Source organism: Haliaeetus leucocephalus, unplaced genomic scaffold, assembly GCF_000737465.1.
Source record: "Haliaeetus leucocephalus isolate CR32 unplaced genomic scaffold, Haliaeetus_leucocephalus-4.0 Scaffold217, whole genome shotgun sequence".
NCBI lineage: Eukaryota > Metazoa > Chordata > Aves > Accipitriformes > Accipitridae > Haliaeetus > Haliaeetus leucocephalus.
In genome coordinates, this window is record NW_010972653.1 from 12,115,470 (window position 1) to 12,128,421 (window position 12,952).

The following is a 12,952-nucleotide window of genomic DNA, read 5'->3' on the forward strand; positions in this document are numbered from 1 at the left end:
TGGATGAATACTGTGGATGTGGTAAGAGGTTAAAGGCTTTTCCACATCTTGCTTTGCTTCCCATATGTATATGCATAAGAAGAAAGCATTACTTTAAAGAGCATTGTTCATGTATCAAAGTTTCTTATAGCAAGCACTGGAAGATCTCAATTGTCATTTAGTGACTTTGGTCTTGACCCCATTCCTACATAAGTAAATTGAAAATAGATCTTGTTATTTTCAAATACTTTGAACATCAATGAGTTCCCTACTTATTGTATGTTGCTGACTCACTGGATTTGAGTCATTATGGGCCAAGTCATGAGGTGTGATTAGGTCTGCCATATAGCCAGGTTTTCCCAGACACGTTGTCTTATTTCCAGACAGAATGAGAGGAATGTGATTATTTCTTCACGCTTGTCACAAAGCCTTGTCAGAGTTCCTACCCTTCCTTCCCTTCCCCCATATGGGCTCATGTCATGGGACAAATCCCTACGGGGTTGCATGCCACCAGAACGGGGCAGAGGGACTGAGCCCATGCTCACGAGCTCTGCAGAGCAAGTGCTGCTACCCCATTGCATCTGGACATGTCAGAGCCACCACAGTGGTGCCTTGGAGCTTCTGGATAGAAAACTAGGAGCCCTACAGGCACCAAATCTCCATTTTAGTTGGTAGTAATCAGGGACCATCAGGGTCTCACAGAATCAAGTTCTTTGGCTGTGCTTTTTCCTCTGCCTGTATATGTCTCTATACATATTAATTCCTCCTACTTTATCTACAAGACACAGAGAAATCTCTCTCAGGTTGACTGGTGACATTATGGAGATGGAAATAGTGAGTAGGAACTGGACTTTCTTTAAATCTATGTTAACAGGCTTTTTATACAGTTGCTATGCTTTCACATATTGCAGCCACGTTCTCAAATCCAGGGAGCTCTTAAGGAGGCAACAGGGAGGCTCATTTTACAGCCTGAGGCACCAAGGGGTTCTCATGTCTCTACTAATAAGATTCTGCAGTTTATATCTCCTCACCGGTCTTCAAAGTTACTGATTATTTTAAAACTTCAATCATTTCTAAATAAAAAGCTTAAACTGTTTTCTGACATTAAACTGTTCCCCATGTGCTTGGTGTTGCTGGGAAAAGAAACCCCACTTCTAATGTAACCGTTTTTTGTTAGGAAAGAGGTCTATCTTTTATTAAAATAGAGTATAAAACTGCATATGGGATAGAGCTTTTCTTCTGCCTTTATAGTCCAGCCATATTGCTTATTAGGCTGACCTCAGTTTTGGGAGAATCACTTGGTTGGTTCTAAATATAGCACTGCATCTGCCCTTAAATGGGAGTGAAGGGGCAGTAGCCTTTAGAGAGGGGAATTATTTTTGTTTTCCTCAGCCAGAGTTTGCTAAGCTGGGAAAGGCTGGTCTTCCTCTCTGCTTTGCAGTTTTTCTATATCCCTTGGTAAGTCCATTTTTTATCTAGGTTTTTCTTGTTCAGAACAAATAGGAGTGATTGTGGGAGGATATTGGGTGCTTTTCTGTAAAAAATGGATTACCTTCCTTGGGAAAAACAAGCAATAAGCATGACGCAGACTGATTTATGAAAAGACAAACAAAAAACTAAAGTTGAATTGTTTTATTCTGTGCATAGTCAGCCTGATTTTATTGTGTATTACATTTCTTCTGTTTCTTTCTGTATATAAAAACTTGATTATACCAATCCATAGCCTATTGGTATATGTGCTTCTCCAATTGCACATATATTGGCAATGCCACCTTCTTGTGTGCTATACTGTATAAGGAGACAAAACATGATTTATCTGAAGTATGTGTGTAAATAATTAAGCATAAAATCCTATAGTAGCTGGCAAAACTATTTGGCATGCTGAAGAATGGGATGTAGCTAGGACAGAGAATTCTACTTTTATTTTTTGTTTACCATACTTTCAAGTACATGTCTTCAGAAGATACGTTTCTGGTGTCTGTATTGCTGTAAGCTACACGATGTGTTCTGTGCCACATGAAAATTCCAGCTAAATACCACTCACAGAGTGTTGGGAAATCATGTTCATGCTCTTGAGACTACACCTGTGTGTTGATAATACCTATGAGCCAATGAGAGTATCATGATGAAGGATAGTGAAGGTTAGGATGATGGGAAGTGACTTTCACCATCTCACTGCCTCACATGGCTTGCTGTCCATTTGAAGGGATGTAATACACTTGCCAAGTGAGGGAAACCTTGAAACTTTTGTGGGAACATGTTGCAACTCTTTGTGCATTTGGAATGTTAGGATGGCAAGGTTTCAAGTCAATGTGGACAAATTCAGCCTCATTTAATTCCCAGTCGTGTAAGATCATGAATTCATAAGAAAGCATCTACATAAGTACCATCTCTGGGCTATGTACTGCTTAGCTTATAACAGGGACATGGCAAGAGAAGTCACATTGGAGGCTTCCACTCCCTTCCATCATGAGAGTCATAGAAAAGCTGAAATTACATTTTTTTAGACTTACAACAATGCAGGAACTGGTGCTCCCCTGCACAGCAATGACCCTGCTGGAGGGAAGGGTACCCGTGGCTCTGCCTTCTACCTACTTGCCACAGAGCAAAACTGATGGTTAACTCTGTCAAGGGTTGTGGCTATGACCGTGACCACCCATGGAATATTCCAAATTGCCTCCACTCTAACCGTTACGGCTAGTGGGTGAAGCAAACCATTCAAGGACTATTACAAGGTCAAAGTGTGCATTCTCACTAATCATACATGTGCCATAGCCAAACGATTGCATTAAATTGCTTAATCTACCTCTATGTCTTTGCAAGCAGAATCATTTGATGTAGTGAAATGTTAAAAGTTTACTCATTCAAAACATATGAATTTGCTAATAAAGAATAGACATGCCTGTGATGGCCAGTATTGTCAGCTGCTTGAAAATGTTGCTTTGCTGGATATTCAGATGACTAGCAATAGATGAGAGAACTCAATTTTTAGGTTTAATGAGAAAAGCAATGCACGCACTTCTGGGGATGATTTGAACCAGACTGAACTTGTTCTCAACAAGATTTCTGTTTAAAATTGATTTGTGAAATTAGGATAATACTATTCCCATGCAAAGGAGTTATGATCAGTAAAATGTATGACCAGCTATAATGTAGCTAAAGACATAAGAAAAGAAAAGACAGGGAATCTCAAAGCTTGCTGAGTAATGTCTGGAATTCCACAGGGTTTATGCAAATGAGAATTCCATATGCTTTCTTAATTTCTGAAGCATTTGTATTCTGTTGTCAGAAAAGTTAAAACTGAATTCTTATTATGCAAAAGGAAAAAACTCTTCAATGGGAAAGACAGAAGCATTTTAAAATGACAGTAGATTGTGTGTTTTTTTAAGTTCATCATTTTTCATCCACCAAACATAATTTTCTGTGTGAGATCTAAATACACACATGCACACAGAGATAAAAGACTGGAGAGACATATTAGTGTTTTAAAATTTTATTACCAAAATGGGGAAGATGTTACCAGACCCTCTACATCCCATTCTGTTTTAGATGCAGTGTCTATGAGCTGCATAATGATTCATGCTGGTTTTACAAGATTTCCACCAAAGTAAGCTTCCTGGGGGAAAACGTTCTTATGTTATTATCTACTGCAATTTCTACAGGATTGATATAACCATCTGGAAAGGACCACATGTTTTCTGAAGCAATATGGTAATTCTTTAAACTGGTCATTAGAAGCAACTGATGACTAGAAGGGTGGTGGTTTTTTTTTTTTTCTTTTTCTTTCCTTTTATCTTTGGTGGTGGTATATAGGTGATATGGAATTAAATACATTTTATCAGATAAATATCACAGGCTTTAATGTAACATGAAAGTATAAGTTGGCAAAACAGGGCTTCCTAAAAACACTTAGATTTGAACAATGTTGAGAACAACAAGCAGAACTACAGACAGGTAGAGGAAACAGTGTTTACGTCATGGGAAAAACAGGACAAACCTTCAAGTCAATAAAAAAGGTCAAAGATATTTGAGAAAGATGAGATACAGAGGAAGACCAAGAATGAAGATATGCATGTAGGAGCAGGATGTACTCATCTTTAAGCCAGAATGTGGAGGATAGGCTACGTGAGGGCAGGCAAGAACCTGCAAATTGTTTTTGGCACTTCTGCAGATGGACAAGGACAGAGATGAGCAAAGAAAGTGCATGTTGCATGGTGTAGCATTGACAGGTCAGGCAGAGAAAGTACATGCTGTATAGTACATTGCTCATGACAGGAGCCTCCTGAGTCTGGGAATGGAAGTTGTCTATCTATGGTGAGCACAACCATGTTCTTGCTGTGGCATTTGTCAATCCCATCCATCAATTTATTTGGTTGTGTGCCTGCTCTCCGAGGCTATGTGAATGATCATGCTACAATTTACTGCCTGTCCTTTAAATCTTAAATTAACTCACTTATCAAACTAACAATGTCTATATCAGACCCTTGGCTTCTCTGCTCAAGAATGTGGCCCCTTGTCACGTGGTCCTAGATTATTGCTTTCTATTCAGATCAGTATTACTATGGCATGAAACTATGCATATCCTGGCCTGGGAACTCTGTCTTTTACTCATGACCAAGTATAAATTGTTATATACATGCTGCTATGCATGTGGAAATGTGTATTTGTGTAAACTGATTTAACAGTGTAATTCCCTGTGTTTTACATCATTAATCCTTAAAGACATTTTGGCTGACTTAATATTTTTGTTTGGGTTTAATAGTCTTCTGAGTGGTTTATACAGCACATAGATTAGTGCAGTTTAGGTCCTTCTGATATCCTCAGCTTTTACAGTCATAGAAATAAATAGGAATAATGATAACGATAACAATAACAACAACAACAACAACAATAATAATAATAATAATAAAGGGTAGGAATACAATGGCAATGTGTTCCACCAAAAAAGTAAAAGTTGGATGAGAGACTAAAAGTTTTGGGACCATCTTGTCCTGTAACTCTAGGTCTTTTTCTTGAAATTGAGGGCCATTAATAGCATCTGCATGGATGAAGTTCAACAGTTGTGACACACAGACCATATATTTCAGTAAGTTCTCTGTAACTCTTGCAGTCCCATACCAGTAGAACTTGGTGAATAAAACTTGAGATTTACTTTTTATTTTGTTAAAAGTATCCAGAAGATTAATTTATATCTCTCTTGGCCTATTTATGCATTTTTTTATTGTTGAATTTTCAATTTCTCATTGGGAAATGTTTTGGGATTTTTTTCCCCAGTGCCTCTGCCAGACCACTGCCTGCATCTTGCTTTTGAGTTACTGCCACCAATTGACTTGCCAGTATAATTAGGTCTCCAGCCACTGCCGGTAATAAAATCTTGGTTCATCTAAATTGATAACTTCAATGGGGCTAAGCTGTCATGTGCATATCATGTTATCTAACTATTAGTGGTATGTTGACTAAATATTAGTATATATTTCAGACACCTCGCATAAATGTGTATCCATGGAAAACTAGGAACAGAGTCAACACATTGTTCCTAGGAAGACAATAGAAACTTCTCTTATCATGAACTCAAGATACACTACATGCTCTGTAGACTCTGCTGAAGCTGGTTTTACAGTGGGGCTGTGTTCTGCTCTTCCAATACTTGTCTTTGCAGCACTATTAAGTACTAAATACATACCCTGCAAGCATCATTGTAATTAACTGATGATGATTATTACATTTGGAATTGTTGCCAGGCAGCTCCCCTCTGTGTTAACAGAAGGCAAAATGAGTCTGGCTGCTAACAAACTCAGTTAATTGCTTGTATGGAGGCTGGGAGTGGATGGCTACACTTGTTTCTATTCTAAGGCTGTTTGAGTAAATGTGAAAAATATCTGAACCCAAATTTTGAGAAACCCTGGGTGCTGATTAATAAAAGAAGATACGCTAATCAAAATGTAAGTTTTATATTTAGTGGAAAAGGCTGAACTGTAAATGAGAAAGATGTTTTCTCCTATCTCAGAAATGAAAATAATCCAGACTGTGATCCATCCATACATCCATACTCTGCAACCCTTATATGTCAGATCTCAGTGGGAGTTATATACATAGCAACATGTAAATCGCATGTTGATAAATTCACAGACTTATTTAACTGGGCCACATGTAAACATGAGTAGCACTTAACAGCTGAGTCAGGTTAATCTATGGGTTTGCCCTTTGCACCTTCATTTAGGTGAAAAGGCTAATTAAAAATAGAAAAGAGGGAACATTATACCATTAACTGTCCAGTTAATGTATGAACTAAGGCGGAAGTCAAATGTCATATACACAATAGTCACACAGCTAGACAGCAGGAAGAAAACCAGTGTTTGATGTCTGCAGGTATAGCATAATGTCATGTACAGATACCAAAACTAGGAGAAGCCAAGGCTGCTCATGGGTCTGTGTAACCGTGTTCATGTAACTAAGACAATGTGTCGTGTGATGAGTTAATAGGTCCCTGCCAGCTCAGCATTGCATGTGGGCACCCAGGTAAGCTAGCGTCTCTGCCAGGTCCTGCACCGTGCTGTATTAACTTGGGTCATGTTAACTTTCTTATTTCTCTAGAAATGTGGCAATATATTTCTTTAATGTCCCGTAATAATGATGTAAACCTGTTTTATTTTTGTCTTGCAGTGTCTGGTAATTTGCCGAGCTCTCATTCCCAAACGTGTGACTTGTCATTCTTGTATCTCTTGAGAAAGTGTTGAAAAGGTAACTATAGGTTATGCAGAAGATGCAGCTATCAGGTCATAAATTGTAAAAACTCATCTCTTTAGATCTCATGACTTTTTTCAATATGATGGATCTGCTATTAAATATACCTACTGTCTTCTCCTGCAGAGGCCTTTTTCTTGGAAAACTAGCTGATGTAAGAATGTCATGACTTGGGGGCATCTGACTCTGCTTTTGAATACCTGAAACTAACAAACACAGCTGGAATTTATTACACTTCTTAATCAATAACTAGCATTTCTTCTGTTGGTAAATACTATATGCTGGAAATATGGTATTTGCAGGTATTTTACCATGTTTAAAGGTTCAATTTCTTAGCCTATAAAACATGTTTTTTAAAAATTAATTTGGATTTAATTTTATACAGTTCAGGCAAAATTGCCAAACAAACACATAAAATGAAGTGACTTGCTAAACTAAATTGCAGTCTTTCATTGGATCATCTTACATTCTTCTTTCTAAAAATATGAAGTGTTGTATAAGAAATTTAGCTCTCATTTTTCAAGAATAAATTGCTGCGATGAAATGTAGAAAATGATTCCTTCTGCATATACATTCTGGCTAGTAATACAATTAGAAAAAATGTTAGCAAGTCACACTTTAAAAAGTCATGCAAAAGTCTTGATAATATCTGTAATTTTTCAACAAATTTGTCATTGCTTCCCATTCTCAAATGGGGATTTTGCAAAACAATTTTTGAAAACATGAGGTATTAATAAAAAAACATGATTGCTTTCAGAATAAGTAATAAACATATAGAAACCTATTTTTAGCAATATTTTATTAAGGTACAACGATTGCATGTACTTTTCACACAGTAAAAAGATTAATGAAACAAAAAAAATCACATGGAATTTGAAAGTTGACAATGACGTAGTAACTGAATTCCTTCAATTTTGCGCTAGAGCTCATTTTACCAGAAACTACTTTTTTCCTGAAACAGTTATTAATTAAATTTTAATGTGGATATTGCTCATTTTTGTCCCCAAAGCAGATATCTCCAGATATTTAATAGGAAACAGACCATGGCCTAAAACTGGTCAGTACCAATGCCCTTGAAATTAAGTAACAGGAGCTCATGCTGTACCTAAATGAGTTTATAAGATTTCTCTTCAAATCCCTTGGAGCTTCTATTTTATTACACATAATGAAGCCGCCTACTTATGGGACTTTTTGTTACAAATGCAGGCTTTTGGTGTGGGGCTGAGGATTTCCATCACGGACAGGTTCTTCTTGGCAGGGCCCATGGCTGGGCAGGGCCCTGGGGGGCTGCCGTGGGGTCCTAGGCCGTGGGCAGGGTGGAGGCCTCCTGGAGGAGGCTGGGCAGGGACAGTCAGGTCCATTGCTGCCCCCAGGACCCTGACACCCTCTTGATATGGCTCCTGGATGAGCTAGTGTTGCTTCACTTCCCATGGGTAGCCCTGGGGGGGGTCCCAGGCCATGCCTTTGCCTGTACCCCAGCTTCTGGAGCGGAGCTGACAGGCTGCACCCCGCGTGGGACTATAACAACGGGGCGCTCCCTACCTTTCAGGAGGAAATCAGATGTTATTGCAGGAATTTGCCTGACTAAAAAGTTCAGGATTTGGCCCAAGCTGCTTTATAGACTTTATACTGGGAAATTGCTTCCGCTGTTGCGGAAGCGCGGCCATCTGCTGGGGAAGGTGTTGGCAGTTCGGTTGCCCTCCTGGAATCCTGCCAAGTGGCCCAGGAGTAAAGATCCCCACATCCAACTGAGACTGTAAATGGAACTTATTCAGCAGACGGTAGTTACACAAGCTGGCACCTACTCAAGACATGGCTGGTAACATTTCCTACTTTTGCAAGAAGTTGTCATCATATTTCTAATGAGCACAAAGGGGTGTGGGCACCTCCAGGTTCTTTTAATGCCATGGTTGGGAATTTGCTTAACTCCGACTAAGTGGGAAACGTGCTCTTCCCACCCACACTGCTTCTGGGAGCTCCCTGAACGTTTCTGAGAAGCTTCTATCCAAATACTGGTCAAACTATGCCATGCTTTGGAGAAAGTCCACAGGAGGGCAACCAGAATGATTAGAAGTCTAGAAAAAATAACCTATGCAAAAAGACTGGATGAGCCTCCTTTGTTTAGTTTAAACAAGAGAGCTGAAAGGAGATGTGAACAAAATCTTCAACAGGCTGCTGCAAAAGTGGGTGAATAGTCCGTTTTTTGTTGTCATGGTGAATTGGACAAGAAACAGTGAACATTAATTTCAACAAGGGACGAAGTAAAAAAGCTTGAAGAGTGGAGAGATGAAACACTTAAAAATGCCCTCAAAGCTGTCAAATTTCCATCCCTGGAAATTTCTGTGGAGATGTTACATGACAACTGCACAGAAGGGGGAAAAATGATCCGACAAACTCTCTTCTAGCTCTATCATCTATGATTCCATAGCTCACACTGTGTGGCTGATAAGATACAGCCTGAGGTACCCATATATATCAGCGATGGCTCTATTTGTCATAAATTGATGGAATTTTATACATTTGTACATGTACACACATGTCTGTGTATCAAAAAATATTAAACCTAAGTGTCTGAAATATATGGCTAAATATGATTTCATTCTCTGCAGGAATTACTGATTGTAACAAACTGAAATATGTCTTCAGTAGCGGTGCCATTTTACCAGAGAAGGCATAAGCACTTCGATCAGTCCTATCGCAACATTCAGACAAGATATGTACTTGAGGAATACGCAGCAAGAAAGTAAGTGCCATGTATTTCACATACAGAGCATAGAGAGGTTTCTATTTTGGGTAATCAGTTCTTAAAATCAAGATATTTAGCTCCCCCCTCTGCCCCCCCCAAATTGTGATTTATTCAGAATGGTAATTTTCCAATTCCTTCCATTGGGATGCTCCTTGTCTATAGTCTCCCACCAGTATAGCTGGACTTTATAGCTACATTGCAACTCACCTACACAGACATTGTAGCTCAGGATCTGTCCTGTTTACTACCTCTAAGTTGGAAATTCTTCCTTTTAGGCTCCAATTGAAACTCTGACTTAAGAAAAATTGCCATGAAATTTATTGTAAATCACAGAAACAGGTTTTTACCTGTTCTTCCATACAACATGAGGATGTTGCTTCTCCTGAAGTTGGCTATTCCTAATTATAGTTTTTATCATTCAATTTGCTTTTTTAAAATTAAATAAAGGTTTAATTCATTTCATGTGAAATCTCAGAGTTTTAGCCACAAGATACACATTCTTTGTACCTCAAAGCCTGGAGCTTTGAATCTTGGTTGCTTAAGAATCACTGTCCTCCCTCCTCAGTAATTAAGATGCCCAGCTAGCTCTCTAGCTTGTCCAGCTTCCCTTATGAAAGAGAAGAGTTTATGCAGAAGTTTTTATGAAGTGTAGAAAGGCAGGAATATTTAGAAATAGACAATGTTATAGGGATTCTGTGTGATTTGTATATTAGACAGGCTGGTACCTTTGTGGTTCACTGAAGTGCTATCCTAGCATTTGAATGATTGGAGACGGAGACAAGTATAAATTTAATAGAACTGAATGAAATAAAATGCCTAATGATCCCCAGTGACAGATGATGGGCATTAAGCCCTTGAAGGACAAGTGAGAATCAGCACCCTAGTGCAGTCAATGAGGAATGCAAAGCAGGTTTCTCACTGAACAGTGCTCAATCATGGTATTCAGCTCATTTAAAGTAATTTCTTTGACTTTTGTGAGTTCATGTTTTACTGGAATTGCTGGGTTTTAACAGTGTCTTTCATATTTGAAGGGCTGCTTCCAGACAGGCTGCTTATTATGAATCATCTGGCTTGGGAAAAACGACATGTAGACTCTGTGCCAGGAGGGCACGCACCTTGGCTCATGAAGCAATGCAAGAATCCAGGAAAAGGTAAAGCTCTGTTGGTCCCATCTGACCTGTGTAGTGGCTCTGGTCCCATTTGCTATCGCTCTTTTGCTAGGGCTCTTTTCAGAGTCGACAAGACTGGAGGCTTCTCTGTCACTGTTCTTCACTAATCTATTTTGGCTGGAGTACTAAATGACTGAGTGTCACTTGCAATCTCATATTTCAACCCAGAGTTGTTCCCCTAATCCCCACTCTGACCCTTGAAAACAGCTTTAAAACCAAAATGAATTAGAATCTGCCTGGGATCCAAAACTCATTTTTGAACAGATCTACTCCACTATTCCTAAATTCCTGATTTGGATCAATTTAAACACTGAGTTATTTCCTTAATATCAAAAGGGCTTACTGTCGCATCTCAGTTACAGCCTTGATATGAAATCCTATAGTAAATGTGCTGACGGCAATATTCCTGTTAGTGAATTTGACTGTTTCTGCTCTGCCATGCTCTACGGCGACTGCACCAAAGACATAGAGAATTTATACTACAAGAACAAACTCTGCCTTGTTTGTAGAAAATGTGTTGCAAAAATCATATACATCTATATGGTTCTTGTACTTTGATTGTTTTGAAATATACATCCTAGAAACAGAATGTTCTAGGAAAATCATATTAATTTGTATATTCTAATTTATTTTTAAAAAACTGTCTTAAATTTTATCAATATAAAAAAACGATGGCAGAACAAGGCTGGTTTAAAGTACATTGAAATGATACAAAGAAATATTTTTAAAATACCAGACAAATAATGTCTTGAGCTACTGTTCACTGAACTTCTGCAGGTCTTCTCATTTGCTTCATGGCATGTTGGGTTATGCTTTAAGAGTCTTGCCATATTCTATAATGACAGTCATGTTAGAAATGTCTGATATTCAGCTCCCTTCTTTTGTCCTGTTGGCAAGGCAAAGAATAGCATAGGCTGCTTACTGAATCAGCATGAATGCAGGAGCTCGAGGTAGCTCCTACTAAAAACATTTATGACTTGGGGTTTATTTTAGGAATTCTGAAAAATCTATGGAGTTAAATTTTCAGGGAACAACCCACAAATTTCTCAAAATGTTGTCTTTTCCTGGTAGTTTCTATAATACTTCCCACTCACCCTTGTCCAAGGACAGCTTTTTTGCATGCAGTGGTTCATCAAATCCTTGTGAACTCCTTAGTCTGTATCTTTCAGGTGAGGTCAGCTGATAGAGCCCATGGAGCTAGCAGAGCTTCCCAGGTGCTAGAGCCCAACTCTTGTCAGGGTGTGAACAGGCACAGAACATGCCTTATTGTGTCCATGGGAAGGAAAATTAGGGGCCAGAGGAAGCCAGGTAGGTTCTTGATCTTGGTTACCAGAGGACTAAGACTCTGGGGTACCACATCAGTGTGACCACACCAGCTTTCAAGACCTGAAGCTATGGCACCACATATACAGGGAGAAAGAAAATGAAGGAAAATTCATATTCATTTCACATGCTCATTAGGATAGGCAGATAGACTCTAAGAGTAGTTCCTAAACTAGATTTTACATCTTGCTGATATTGTTTCAGACCCCTCAGTTGTCTAATGTGCATGAGTGACAATCTTAAAGCTTCATATTGCTTACTCTTACCTGACATTTTTTCTCGTCCTACAGGACTCATGAACAAAAGTCTCATGCAAGTGACGAGAAAAGGATCCGGTTTGCCAGTGAGTTGTCTGCTTTGGAAAAAGAGATTCACACAGCCAGGCACCGTGCTAGAGAACATCTGGATAGGCTTGCTATACAAAGGATGGTACAGTGCTGAATCTTTTTGTTCCTATCCAAGCAGAATTATAAGATATACTGATATTTAGGCCAAGGGTAATTTTGTGGATCTAAGATTAGGTCTTCTACCCCATTTGAGTCTGGAGCTAGATGCTTCTTTTTATTTTCCTGTGTTTAATAGGTAGAAGAAAATATGGCTCTGGAAAGACACGCTGTTGAGGAAAGGATAAGTCGAGCTCCTGAAATTCTAGTGCGCCTGAGGTCTCACACTGTCTGGGAAAAGATGTCTGTGAGCCTTTGCTTCACTGTACAAGGATTTCCCACCCCTGTTGTACAATGGTAAGAGACCAGCCTTTCCTAGCCCTCTAAAAATGTTGTTAAGCTTTTTTCATTTGGAAGTTATGGCATAACTGGTAAGTGTCACATACATAATGGCTATGTTAAACCCCCTTTATAATCCTCATAGCTGTGCTGGATCGTAGCAGTTGATACTGCAGTGGAAGGTGTGGGAGGACAGCTTGCTGAATGGCCCTGTGCGGTGTGAGAAGCAAACTCGAGTATTTCAGAAGGCAGACTGTGGAAGGCATTCC

At 39.1% G+C, this 12,952-nt stretch overlaps 1 protein-coding gene across 1 annotated transcript in view; it reads left to right on the forward strand.

Annotated features, from left to right (window-relative positions):
- The first annotated feature begins 1,022 nt into the window (after window positions 1-1,022).
- The window catches only part of MYOM2 (myomesin 2), a 79,880-nt gene continuing 67,950 nt past the window's right edge, over window positions 1,023-12,952 (forward strand). Inside the window, exons 1-5 of the mRNA XM_010566736.1 lie at window positions 1,023-1,437; window positions 9,333-9,466; window positions 10,501-10,620; window positions 12,252-12,390; window positions 12,544-12,701. Coding sequence (XP_010565038.1) covers window positions 9,360-9,466; window positions 10,501-10,620; window positions 12,252-12,390; window positions 12,544-12,701 — 524 coding nt within the window. The 5' untranslated portion in view covers window positions 1,023-1,437; window positions 9,333-9,359. The remainder of the gene's footprint in view (window positions 1,438-9,332; window positions 9,467-10,500; window positions 10,621-12,251; window positions 12,391-12,543; window positions 12,702-12,952) is intronic.